Below are 13,681 nucleotides of genomic sequence, written 5' to 3'. Positions count from 1 at the left end.
GGTTCGTGTTCGATGTTCTGCTCGCTCCGGTGTTGTCTCTCCGGTGACGGTCTGACTGCTCGTTTGTTTGTTTGTTTGTTTGTTGTCTTACCTGAATGTTGTTTTCCGTCCTGACGACAGAGAGCCGAGCAGGATCCACTCCCTCTGCTCCATCTCGACAGCATCAGCACCACACACAAACACTCTTCCTCGGCGTGTCCAGGTCACAGCTGCGGCTCCGCAGCGCCTCCTGCTGACAGGGAGGGTGAGGGTCGACAGCACAGGTGAGCTCACACCTGTGTAAGATCACCAATATGTCACGTGGCCCTACATTGCATCACCTCTCAGTGACTGAATGATTTCTACAGTGAGTGTTTGGGCTGATGACTGTCTGAGCGGCACCGAGTCGGTCCTGGATGCAGGAACAGTCCGGACGCCTCCATCACTGACCTTCACACCTGCTTTCTTTTCTGTTCAACACTTCTTTGGACAGCTTGGTGTTATATGACAGATTAAATCTCACTCAGCTGGTGAGCAGCACATTCAGCAGAGGTTCTTCTGCTGAGCTGCTCCTTGCTGGAGGCTGGTGTTGCTCTGACTCTCTTTCAAGCACCTTCAGTGTTTCCTGTTTGATTCCAGTCACGTACCGGACCAGGACATCATTTGCACTTTCTCTTATTTAGAAACCTTTGTATGACTTTGTGCTCTGGAGCGCTATCGTGCTCAAATATTCTCGTCTGACTGGACGTCATCCTGCCATCCACCGTTCTCCATACGTCCATGGTCCTTCATGGGTCCATTTATAGTTGAAATCAGAAGTTTACATTCACTGTATAAAAAGACACAGAAACGTTTTTACTCACTGTCTGACTTTATAGGGTCATTGTCCATCTGAAGACCCATTAGTGTCCAAGCTGTAACTTCCTTCTGATTTTTGGAGATTTTGCTTCAGTATCTCCACATCATGTTCTTTCCTCATGATGCCATCTATTGTGTGAAGGTCACCAGTCCCTCCACAGCATGATGCTGCCACCCCCGTGCTCCACAGCTGGGATGCTGTTCTCAGGCCTTTTTCCTCCAAATGTAACGATGGTCATCATGGTACTGTAGTCATCTCAGTGGATGGAAACTTCTGACTTTGAAGAAAGTCATAAAACATTCTCTGTCTCATTATTCTGGTGTTTAGCAAATAGAAATAATGTTGGTGATCCTGACTGAGCTGAAACAGGAGAAGTTCTGTCTGATTTAATGTCAGGGAGCAAAAAAGGTTCTGAGTCTTTTTCTACAGTGGATGCAAACTTCTGCTTCCAGCTGTGTGTTATCTCCCATCAACGTTCACACCCCTTCAGCCCCATACCGTCCTCACCCTGTGCACGCATATGGACCATGCAGTCAGTGTGTAGTCGTGGCCAGATTCACATCAATTGTGCTGTATCTGGTGTCATCTGTGTGCAGAAGGTGCTTTGGTTTTTCCCCAGATGCCATCCATACATGTTCACATCCTGACCTGTCCTTCACACGGTCTCAGCGCTCATAGAGGCTGTGACCTCCACTGACCACGGACATGCATGTTGGAGCAGCTGCCAGTGTGTTGCTCAGGACTCGACTGTGAAAGTAGTGACTGTCTGTCCAGTCACTTCTCGGAGAACAGCCACACAAAGACAGTGTTCACAGGAGGACATGCTTCCTGTGACCATGTGTCATATGTCGATGGTTTCTAGTAGCAACCGGTAACACAGCCATCACCAGTACATGTAGTGGTCGTTAGTGGTCGTTAGTGGTTGCAGCAGCCAGACCGACGTCTAAACGTGACTGCTGAACTCTGGCATCATTTAAAGAAGCAGCTCCAGATAACGAAGCAGCACACTGCTGCTGGATGCTGATGAGCCCAATAAGGACAGAACAACACCTTCCACTCACTGGTTTCTTCTGGATCTGTCACATCATGTGCTCGACACCGTGATTGGCTCAGCTGCTGTTAAACTGGAGATGTTGGACGTCTCACATCATCTGGAACCATCTGACTGGTTGAAAATAGGAATCTATTGAGCATCCATCCATCCATCATCTCTACACCTTCATCCTCACTGGGGTCATGGGGGGCGGAGTCTATCCCAGCTGACTCAGGGTGAAGGCAGGTTCACCTGGACAGGTAACCAGTCTATCACAGGGCTACACTTAGAGACAGACAACCAAGCACACTCACATTCACACCTACGGACAATTTACAATCACCAATTAACCTCAACATGTTTCTGGACTGTGGGAGGAAGCCGGAGAACCCGGAGAGAACCCACGCTGCACGGGGAGAACATGGAGACTCCACGCAGGAAGATCCCGGGTGTCCTCACCGGGACGCCAACCGGCGACCTTCTAGCTGTGAGGCCACGGTGCTAACCACTGATCCACCTGCAGCCCATCCCAGAAACAAGTCACATGACATGAGCGAGCAGGTGAACTCATACATTTTATATGTGATACTGTCACTTGGTTTACAAAAGCTTTTCATTTTCAGTCTTAAACATATTTTCGTTTTTGTCTGAACACTAAAAACACACATTAAACAGTTTCAATATTATTTATGTGAAAATACTGATTTCTTCTGTGCTAAAGGACAAATATATAAAAATATAACACTGGATGTGTCTCTCGAATCACGCTGTCCATACATTGCACTGAACAAACAGATCAGATTTAAAAATGTCTGACGCTGAGTGTAAAACTACACATCACTGATAGAAACAGCTTCCCTTCATATAGGTTTGTTCAGAAATGTTCATGCAGAGCTGAATGTTGGATTTGCAAAGTTCCCGTTGCCCTGAGCTTCAGGATCGTCGTTCTCAGCGAAGTCTTCAGGGTCCAGATCAGCCTCAAACATCCGCTGCAGCAAGGCGTCGACCGTCCGGTATCCTGAAACAGAAGCACACAGCGCTGCCATCAACTTCTTATGTCCAGGTTCTCAAAGGTTTCATTGTTCTGGGTTATTATAAGTCCCCCTTGTCCTCAGTTCTGCAGATTTTCTGGATCCTACAGATTCTATGAAATGTTGGTCACTTCTCACATCCTCTAAAACCATCTCCCAGCTGACCGGTGTGAACTTACGTTTTGAAGCAATCTTAAACATCAAGGACGGGACGTTGGGCGTTGCTGCCTGGCTGGTTCCCAGCTCGTTGTCCATGGTTTCCATGGCATTCACCAAGTTGTCCTCCAACTTCTCTCTGGTTCACAAAGAAACGAGGACGATCATAAAAAATGTCTGCTCTGATGAAAGTGGACCCAACAGCACCTGATGCACAAGAACCACAAACACCAAGAGCCAGTGTGTTGCTCACAACAACAACAACAACAACTGATCTGGATTGTTGTCATGCTTCTTTGAACTCGGGCGTCTTGTTTCCATGTAATCCAACAACAGGCCAGCAGCAGCACTTATCTGCTGTCATTAACTTTACTATATATATATATATATATATATACACACTATGTATAAAATGTATTTCCCCTTTTTGCAGTTTATTGTACATTTACAAAGTATCCAACCAATAATCATGCACAGGGCTCAGGTCTAAAGGTGTCTGACATCTGCTGCAGTGAACTTTAGTTTTGAACCAGTCTGAGCAGGTAACTCCAGATCATACCTGAGCCCACTGTGAGAACACTTTCTGTCTTTCCCTGTTCGCCTCAGAGACCGTCCAGCATCATGGAGAGCTTTAATGTGACTCTTTCATTTCAGTGAGCTCTCCATGCTTTTCCATTCTGAACAGGGATGTCAGGGTTACGGTTTTTAGACGTAAATCTGAGCCACTGGGCTTCTCTGAGAAGTCAGGAATGAATCAAGCACCACATTCAACCACTAAAACTAATGTTTCTGCTCAGGAATGTGAGTTAATAACTATAATCTGACGTCTTCATCAAGGAATCATGATGTGTGGACTATTTTTCTGTTTTTTTGTAAAAAAGTAAATTTAAAAATTCATGGACAGTAATAATAATAATTATATTTTAGCATTAATGATGTCACTTGGGTTGTATTGACCATTACAGAAACATGAAACGTGATGCTGGTGATGACCAGTGCTGTTCATGTAGAGCAGCTGTGGCCTAAACCTGACACTGGGTGGCGCTCTAGTACATGTGTTAAGCTCTATATATGTGTATATGAGGCCAGGGAGTTGTCATGGTAACGTACTGTGCCACAGCCAACTCCAGCTCCTCGATTCTCCTCTCCAGAGCCGTCTGCAGGTCGCCCTTGTCTACAGAGTACTCCACGAAGAAAGCCTCAAGGACGAACGCCACAAAGATGCTGGAAAACAACAGGAAAGAATAGATGATCAGCAGGGAGATGAAATGACCACAAGTTCAGGCTGAGAGGCGTCAGACGAGGCCGTCTGTCTGTAGACGTATGGGATAGGCTGAGTCCAGAACCACTCACACACCAAACCGACAGCATCTGCAGTGGATCAGAGGAGCTGTCCGCTGACTGCCCGCCACCTCGGAGGTCCAGACCACCGGTGTCCTACAACACTGAAGAAAGCCTCAGAACTTCAGGATTCTTATGAGTTATAAGTAGTCTCTGGAGTTAAAAGGGCGACCCATGTACAGGGTTAGGGTTAGGGGTCGGCCATGTCCCCGACACAGCGCTTCGATTCCAGCCAGCGGCTCATCTGCTGCATGTCCTTTCCCCGCTCTTCTCCCCATGTTTCTCTGTCCTATCCATTAAAGGCAGAAAAGCCCAAAAATATCTTTTTAAAAAAGGAGCGCCTTTTTTCTATGAATTCTTAACAGAATTCTGGATGTTTGTCAGTTATGGACGTCAGAGACACTGATGTCCTGAAGCTGCAGGTCGCAGTGAATCTGAATGTGTGCATCATAAAGATGTGATTCAGGCTCGACCTACAGAAGTTCTGATGCACTTTGGAGCCACATCAGTGCATCAGGTTGGTACTTTCTTGGACATTCAGAAACCTTGGAAGTTCAGCTTATAGCAGTGAACTTTCTTCCTTTCAGTCTGTTTCAGACATCTCATGGTAAATCTCTACAGTAGCCAACAAAACGTGTTTTCTTACTCAAGTCTGGCATTTTAAATCCGCTCTGTAGCTACTGCTAGCCTCTCCTCCACCAATGACTATGAACCCAGTTGCAAAACAGTGAAACACGACTACCAGCAGCATGACTGAAACCATCTGTCTCCTGGTTTCATGGCCCCGTTGGCGTCAGCATCACTGAGCGTAACAATGACAGGTCAGCATCCGTTGCTAAATCATGAGTCAGTGGACTAATTCAACACATCTTCATCGCCTTTGGACCGCTGTGGAAACACAGACAGCCAACAGTCTGAAGGAACCTTATCGTTCCTTGAATACAATTCTTTGAAATAAAGCTTCAGGGTGGAAACGTAGCTGAACGTACATCAGACCTACGTCTTCAGTGACAAAGGAAGTCACCTAACGAGTGCTTTGTACCACATTGAAGCAGCCAGCAGTGGCTCTGAGCTGTCAGCTGAGCAGAATCAGGAACAGGACTCATACAGGATGATGATTGTCTCAGACGGGCAGGACGGTGGGGTATGAGGGTGATACTACGAGTCTTACTTGATGATGATGATGACGACCATGATGTGGAAGAGGACGAAGAAGATGATGGCCGACATGTGGGTGACGGTGGCGAAGCCCCGGCTGAGCAGTGGAGCCGCGTTAAGGAGTCTCACATTCAGAAACATTACAAGATGTTTAAGAAGATAAAAGAACAAACACACAAGAACACGTGTGAAAACCATTTACAAAAAACTCTTTTCTAGTGTTAAGATTTGAACGATACAGAAACGACTGTTTCAAAGACTGCTTCATCGAGAGAGCCTGGCGGTACCATCAGCAGTCCGGCAGCGCCAGCAGGAGGAAGGATATCATGCCACTGGTTGACCACCGTGAGCTCCACCAGCAGGATGAAGGAGGAAACCACGTTGTTGAAGTTGTTCTTGCAGTAGTTGAGTTGTGCAAAGGCCGATCCTTTCAGCAGAGGGTTTCCACAGTACAACTGGGCCGGGTCACTGGGGTCCTCAAAAAACTTCACTTTGTCCTTGAAGAGCTCCATCCCCACCATGGCAAAGATGTAGTACACCACCTGAAGAGGAAGACCATCATAACCAACAAGATGCTAACTCTAGCTGTTGGCCCCATTAGCGGTGTGGCTCCGTCGATGGAAGCTGGTCCACTACTCTGGCTTACCATTACATCTCTCAGGAATAATAACAAGGGATGGAAACCTGGCTCAGACGTTCATGATCCCATCAGAACTAATTGAAGTAATTTTGTTGATTCTCTACTTTCATCTAATGCCAGGTTAGTTTGTTGATTACTTTGGTTTATGACCAAACACTTGCAGAACTGGTGTATTTAGAAACTGAGAATGTCTGCATTATTGTTACATAGATGGATGGATGGATTTTATTTGACTATATTTAACCTTAATTTTATACCCTACCATAATATTTTGTGTTGTCTTTTTGCTCGTTTACACCTTTGTTGAATGTTGCTGCCGTAACACCAGACTTTCCCTCTGGGATTAATAAAGTCAGTCTAAGTCTAAGCTAGCCTTTAGCTAATAGTTGTGCTGTGATTAAATTAGCCTCAGAGCAGCTAGCACAGCTGGACGCTAAGTGTGGTTGTTACACCACAGCTCTAAACATGACGTCTTACTACAGGCTCTATATGGGGAGTTAAAAGCATTTGTTTGAACGGCAGTCTGCTATCAGATACTTACAATGATGAGCTGTCCAAATGTGAGGATGGCTGGTCCAATCCTGATCAGGGTGTTGATGATTGTACGAAACCTAACAGGGACCACAGGTCTCATTAAAGCAACCGGTTGGCATTAAATACAACTCATAAGAATTATAGACCAATCAAGGTCAAGGAGTCAGTGATGACACGTGCAAAGGTGGCCTGTTGTCTAAAGACAGAACACAGACTGACAGACAGCCGCCCAGAGAACAGCGCTTTGTGATGGTACAGAACAAAGAAGCAGTCAGACCTTTTGATGCTGTCCACCACCCGGATCAGCCTGAGGACTCGGAGGATGAAAACGATGTCCAGGATCTGCCGGCTGGTGTAACCGCCCGCTGCAACAGGATGGGGAGAATTACTGAGAAAGACAGACGGTGCTGGAGGGAAACGTGTCTGGACAAAAACATGAAAACAACAGTGTGATGCATCTGAACAGGTGGACAGCCAGTTCCCTTCCTTACTGATTGATTAGTAGATGTTTAACTGTAGTGCCCCTTCCAGAGCTCCTGTCCATCAGTCGGACGGTACCTGAGCTTCATGTCTGAACACAGTGGTCAGTCCTGGCCGGTCTCAGTCGGTCACACCTGACTGTCAGTGTGGCACAAGACTGGACCGCCTGAGTCACAGGATCTGGACATACTCTGAGCTTTGTGAAGCAATTTGGAAGAGACGTCTTCCACAGTTCATCACCACAAACATCACAGAGAGCCAAACCCGGTGAGCCGTCGCCGGCAGAGCCACGGTTATCAGCTGCAGTTAGACCATGTGTTACGTAGCACCCCTCCTCGGACCGGGTCACCAGCTCATCACAGTGGTCAGGACGTTCTGATTCTACTGCCGGCTTGATGAGCATCACACATGTCCAGTCCTGCTTGTATGACAGGTGCCACACCATGGCTCTAGTCCTAGTCCTAGTCTTAGTCCTCGTCCTAGTCTGGTCTAGTCTAGTCAGTGAGGAACACTAATGTGAAACTGAGCTGGTCTCAATGACAGCATACAGTCACTTCAACACAGTGATGAAGCAGCGATGTCACACATCCTCTGTGTGAACAGGGCTTCACGAGTGACGAGAGGTCGCTGTGACTCTGTCGAAGCTTTGATCAGCTGTTTCGCCCCAACAACGCTTCAACAGCCAAAGACATCAGTTTACTCTCAAGAGATTAAAAATACTAGTTCATAAACTCATGGTTTCAGAACCACTCAGGCTTTGCTTTTGTGGCCTCTTTAGTGTTCTGTCTAAAGCATCTTTAATCAAACCGTCCTTACATGACTTCATGGTGGAGTTGACGATTGTGGCGACGAGAGCAGAGACGACGATGATGGTGTCGAACCTGGAGACAGAAAACAGACATCAGAAAACGATCCGGCTTGTGTTCCCATGATGAGAGCCTGACAACACCGACACAAACACACCATGGAAGTATTGAGAGAACTGGATGCTGTAAGTGTGTCCCAGTGGCCACGAGTGGTACTGCAACCAAAACCACTAAACCAGCTCAAGATCTCTGCAGAACAGATCGTAAAGAACAACTATGTGGAGGGGGCTGAAGCTCACCCAGCTAACATTTTGTATTTACGTTTTTTGGCCAGCAAACGTGCTGGTTGAGCAATTTTTGTTGAAGTGACTGGGTCGACTGTCCAGTTCTAATAATCCATCCATGGAACACAGGACCAGACACTGCTGACAGAAAATACTGCAGCTGCACAACTCCTCAGCAGAGGGCACACAGCTGTATGCAAGAAGCAACAATGCTAATGAAATGCTAATTCAACAGCTGCAGCAATAGAGTTTCAGAGGACTTCAGTATTTCATAAACTCAGTGGCTACTTCAGGTGCACATCCAACCCAATCCAACCCAACCCAATCCAATCCAATCCAGTCCAATCAGGCTACTATGATGCCTAAAATGTTCAGTCTTTGTTCAAACTGTTGTGACCTGCTGGTAGATTCTGACTGATCCTGTCTCCATGTCGTATAGTAGTTCCTGAGGTTACCGGCACTGCTGTTCCATCGTCTCATGTGCCTAAATGTGCACAACTCTGTCATTTTAAAAATGCTCACATGACTCCTGCTGCTGTCTCGTGTTGCAGATGTTTGATAAACTAAAAGGAAAGACTCCTGCAAACAGCTGGAAGCCATTCGTACGAGCTGCTAGTCTATCTTCACCACAGAAAAGTGTTGTTTTTATGGAAATGAAGGTAAATAATGGACAGAACTTGTAAAGCAAAGTGGCTTTGGCTTCGGACCACTATCGGTGCTGAAAGTGTTTCACACACATCACTCGTCTGTCAGTGTGACACCACGTAACTGACACTTGTGTTTGAAATGATACGGAAACGGTACTCGCTTCAAACTAGTCAGACTGCCGTCACAGCTTCTATAGAACCGTGAGCAGGGTTCTGGTTCAGACCCGTTTAGTGGCTGATCAATGGAAAACAGTGCACGGCTGAAGGGAGCTAAAGTCACAGAGTCACAGATGAACCTTCAGACCTGTGCAGAGAAAGGCATCATGGCTGATTGGACTGCAGTAACTGGCAGAGGTGCACCAGAACACGGGTCACTGCATGTAAAAAAGTCCAAAAGGAAAAACTAAGAATGAGAAAACCAAACTGTGAGCAACAGAACAGCAGGATGAAATGTTGGCTACAGCTTCTGATCATTGAGGTATTAATCAGATCACCACGGAGGAGGGGCGTGAACGTTTCCTCCTCCTGATCCTGTATCTGGCTTGTTCTGTTCCTGACAGTTCTGGTTCTGGTCGACTTTGTCTTTCACTGTCGACGTCCTGTTTATAGCTCTTTGTAATCACGTTTTTACTTTCAGACTTTTTGACTGTAAATGAAGCTCCATAATTAAAAGCATGTTCACACCCCAACAACAGATAAATGACTGTTTGTGCCTCGAGCTGCCGGAGCGCTGACCGGCCAAGCAGCTGCTAATGTAAGGAAGTGAACGTCACCTACCTCGTACTTTGAATCTGGGCTGTAGACACGCTGTTTGAAATGACGTGACACAGCTCATTGACTTCACATGTTTTCATCATTAGTTCAGCAGCAGAAAAACAACCACACTGGACGTGACGACTCATCATTTTGTACCAAGTTCACATGAAAGAAGACATCATAGAAACGCCAGAGCAGCGCCGAACGTACACCGTGTGTGTGTCTGGTTTTATCCAGAAACGTCTCCTGCCTCCTGCATCACTGCACGTTGTCTTGTGACCGGTTGGTTTACAGCCGTGGGTCATAACAGAGAACTTGATCCTAAACGTCTGAGGTGGTCTTTGGTACCCGGAGCTCCAAACCGGTCACTGTTGGACCGCCCTGTGACGCTAAGGTCAGCATCTTGGCCTGACGATCACACGTCTGGCCGTGTTTCTTTAAAGACTTTTGTTTTCAAGCATCACGTTGACGTTCACCGTTGGCACGCCATCAGATCTGAATGGATTCTAAGAACGCTGGTGTCACTCTAAATATCAGTGAACTTGCTGCTCAACACAGTCCCCAACAACACAGGACTCTCACTGGTTTGCTCAATAATAACTGCAGTGATCAGCTGTCTGAGGAACAATACGGAGGCTCTTTAAAAATACAATAAAATACTGAAACTATACACGAGGAGGCGACTGATGGACTGTATGTCATGTCAATATAATGCTGCTGTTCCTGGTTTTAGTTTAGCTCCAGATCACCAGGTATGTGATGGAGAAGAGTTATGCCCTCCAGTTCAACACCAATAACAAACCAAATGTGTGTGAAGTCATGATCTTCTAGAAGGTCGACAGTAATGACACCTCTGATTAAAGTTCTACAGCAACAGCTCCTCCAGGTGAAGCAGAGTGATGTGAGCTCACTCAGCTGCTTGAAGGCTGCATTACAACTCCTAACGCACATAACGAACAACCTTCACAAAAAAAGATGAGGTATCTAAATCAATCTGATTTAAATCCAATGATGTTATCAAGAGCAGTCAGTTCAACACACGGCGAGGACGTGAAGGCTAATCGTCTCCTCTGTGGGCAGACTCTAACCCACCACGTCAAACATGGCATTTAATCAGCTGATTAATCAGTCTATCGCTCACCAGATGCTTTCAAATGTTCATGTCTTCTTTAGAATCAACAGTGATGTGCAGAGGAACCGACAGGGAGGCGTCTCCAGACGGAGGACCGGTAGACGCTGGTTTGGTCGACACACGGCGGCTCTGAAACCATCTGACTGCTTGAAATAGGAATCTACTGAGCACTGTGGGTCTGGACACCTAAACAAATATCCATCCATCATCTCTACACCTTCATCCTCACCAGGGTCATGGGGGGCGGAGCCTATCCCAGCTGACTCAGGGTGAAGGCAGGTTCACCTGGACAGGTAACCAGTCTATCACAGGGCTACACTTAGAGACAGACAACCAAGCACACTCACATTCACACCTACGGACAATTTACAATCACCAATTAACCTCAGCATGTTTCTGGACTGTGGGAGGAAGCCGGAGAACCCGGAGAGAACCCACGCTGCACGGGGAGAACATGGAGACTCCACGCAGGAAGATCCCGGGTGTCCTCACCGGGACGCCAACCGGCGACCTTCTAGCTGTGAGGCGCTAACGGTGCTAACCACAGAGACACCTGCAGCCCCTCAAACAAATCAGTGAAACAAAATGTTGGAAACCAATCAGACGGCTACATCTGTGGACTGTGTCCTGCACAGATCCTGGTTCTGGAGTTCTTCCTCCATTCACTTGTAGCTGCCTGTGGACAATCAGTAGTGGGCCTCAGAATCTTTTGATTATTTACGACAAGAAAACAGTGAAATTTGATCCAGTGTATGGCATGAAGTAAACATGGAGCACCTCCAGCTCATTCTCACCAATTCCAGAAACTGTGTCTGGAGAAGAAAGCTCTGGGCTCGAACACGTAGAGCTTCAGCAGGATCTCCAGCAGGTAGAGGGCAAGAAAGGCCCACTCTGAGTTGGCGATCATTGGGTTCTCTTCATCCAGACCGATGAACACGGCGTTCACCAGGATGATCAGGTCGTACACGATCACGAAGGCCCTGAAAACAGACACAGAGTTCTGTGTTTGTTGCTGCTGTTGTCATGGCAACAGAAAACCACTTACTCCTGTCACTGGTATTTTCCAGGTTCTACAGAACACATTCCTGCCTGATGAGGACTCAGCGCTGAATCTTACCGGTGTTGGACCATTCGGCAGAGCAGGCGGCTGGGGGCTGACTGGTAGAGGGCGGGGCATAAGCTGTTCAGTGGGTGTGGTCTCGACTTGATGGTGATCACCTCAATGTTCAGGAGGTCGGCCAGCTGGACAAATGCGACCTTACCTGTCAACCAGCCACCCAAAGCACACCATTAAAAACATCGTACAGAATAGTTTTCACAGATCTCTGAAGGCAAAGTTTTGTTGAAACAGAATCAGCAGCTGTCTGTAGAAGCTGCCACCTGGAGGCAGCAGGTTGGGACATGCTGTCTCCATGAGGGTTTGAGGTGGAGGAAATACCTGGTTTCACAATTCTTCATCCCCACTTAGTCCCTCAATAGGTCTTTCACACACATTCTCTGTTTAGTTGGAGGCCATGTGTACGGAACTGGGACCCAGTGGATCTCACCAGAACACCAGATCTCAGATCACAACACCGATCCCTTGTTTTCTCTTTCATTTCCAACCAGAACGTTTGTGTACAGAAGAGCCAACAACATGAGTGGACCTGGTTCCCCTGCTCAGCGTGCTCTGCTCCATGCAGCCTGTGGGGGTCCACACATGGACCGGAAGGACCGGATGGACCGGATGGACCGGAGCAGAGCGAACACAGCACAGCAAAGGGGAAGCAGAGGAGAGCTGTACAACAGCCTCAGCCGAAGCCTCTCTGACAGGGCGGAAATGAAACAAGTGCACCTCAGTCAGGAGAACAACACGAACAGAACACTTTGCTTTTGGACTCTTTGGTTTCTGGGCTGACCTGGTAATGCCGTGTTTGTTGTATGCTCGTGTGTGCAAATGCTTCCGTTTACTGAGAAGATGAACATTTCCTTGGTTTCCATCTGGTGTCTCCTGATATCAGCTCTCCTGGTCAGTTGCATCAGGTTTGTCTCAGCTCTGCGCTGAACTCAGTGATGAAGCACTTTGACTTCCTTCATATGAGAGATGAGTGTGAAGATAATGACTCGGCAAAAGCACCACAGCTGAACGTCTGGCTCTCAGCGAGACGCCTCGCTAACAACACTTCATTCACGTTCTGATCAAAGTGAGATCACAGCACGTGTAGATGTAGTCTGTCTGATGCCGTGTACATCTCTGTACACTGACTTTAGTTTCGATTTACTGCTTTTGCTGCTATGCACAGTAAAATACAAAGTAGTATTTTCTTACTGGCAGATCTGGGCCCGCTCAGTGCCTGAGTACAGAACAAAGAGCCACAGCTTGAAGCGTTGATCCAAAAGGTGACAAAGACAAACACAGTGTTTAAATGTAAAAGTCAGTGGTGTCACATGGCCCAAAAAGGACCAGAAGGCTTGTTGTTGTCTTGTACTGTGTGTTGTCTGTGAAGGGAGGCGTCCATGTGGGCCACTGGGTTCCTCCTAATGAGCTGAATGCTGAGTGGAGCTACACGTGGGTCTGGGCTTCCTGGAGGTAACCACATAACAAAGACTTCCTAACCAGCTGGTGTCCAGGAAACCTGAAGGGGCTGAATGTATATGGTTGTATGTTAGCTAGGCCAGGCTGTGGGAGACTCCAGTCTGTTCCCTCCAGGTCCCAACCGGGCTGGAGGCTGGACTACAGAGGGGACACCACACATGAAGTGCAAGTCAAGATTTATTTGCCTGCACCATGAAGCTGGTGGGTCCAGACCAGAGGCCAGCACCATGAAGCTGGTGGGTCCAGACCAGAGGCCAGCACCATGAAGCT

General features: G+C 47.2%; 1 protein-coding gene across 3 annotated transcripts in view; it reads right to left on the bottom strand.

The window, feature by feature from the left end:
• Positions 1-2,426: 2,426 nt before the first annotated feature.
• tpcn3 (two pore segment channel 3) overlaps positions 2,427-13,681 on the bottom strand; it is a 26,855-nt gene continuing 15,600 nt past the window's right edge. The window contains exons 10-20 of one of the 3 annotated variants that reach the window (XM_008297309.1): positions 11,954-12,098; positions 11,631-11,816; positions 9,726-9,755; positions 8,028-8,092; positions 7,009-7,096; positions 6,739-6,808; positions 5,883-6,099; positions 5,571-5,661; positions 4,169-4,282; positions 3,082-3,197; positions 2,427-2,889 (exon numbers count right to left, since the gene is read on the bottom strand). In XM_008297309.1, the coding sequence (XP_008295531.1) occupies positions 2,756-2,889; positions 3,082-3,197; positions 4,169-4,282; positions 5,571-5,661; positions 5,883-6,099; positions 6,739-6,808; positions 7,009-7,096; positions 8,028-8,092; positions 9,726-9,755; positions 11,631-11,816; positions 11,954-12,098 (1,256 nt within the window). In that variant the 3' untranslated portion in view covers positions 2,427-2,755. Of the gene's footprint in view, positions 2,890-3,081; positions 3,198-4,168; positions 4,283-5,570; positions 5,682-5,844; positions 6,100-6,738; positions 6,809-7,008; positions 7,097-8,027; positions 8,093-9,725; positions 9,756-11,630; positions 11,817-11,953; positions 12,099-13,681 lie in introns of those variants that run through there. The other 2 variants (XM_008297310.1, XM_008297311.1) reach the window with 2 other exon arrangements.

Source organism: Stegastes partitus, unplaced genomic scaffold, assembly GCF_000690725.1.
Source record: "Stegastes partitus isolate 25-593 unplaced genomic scaffold, Stegastes_partitus-1.0.2 Scaffold1208, whole genome shotgun sequence".
NCBI lineage: Eukaryota > Metazoa > Chordata > Actinopteri > Pomacentridae > Stegastes > Stegastes partitus.
Note: the sequence above shows the minus strand (reverse complement) of the source record. Positions and strands in the feature narration are given on the sequence as shown.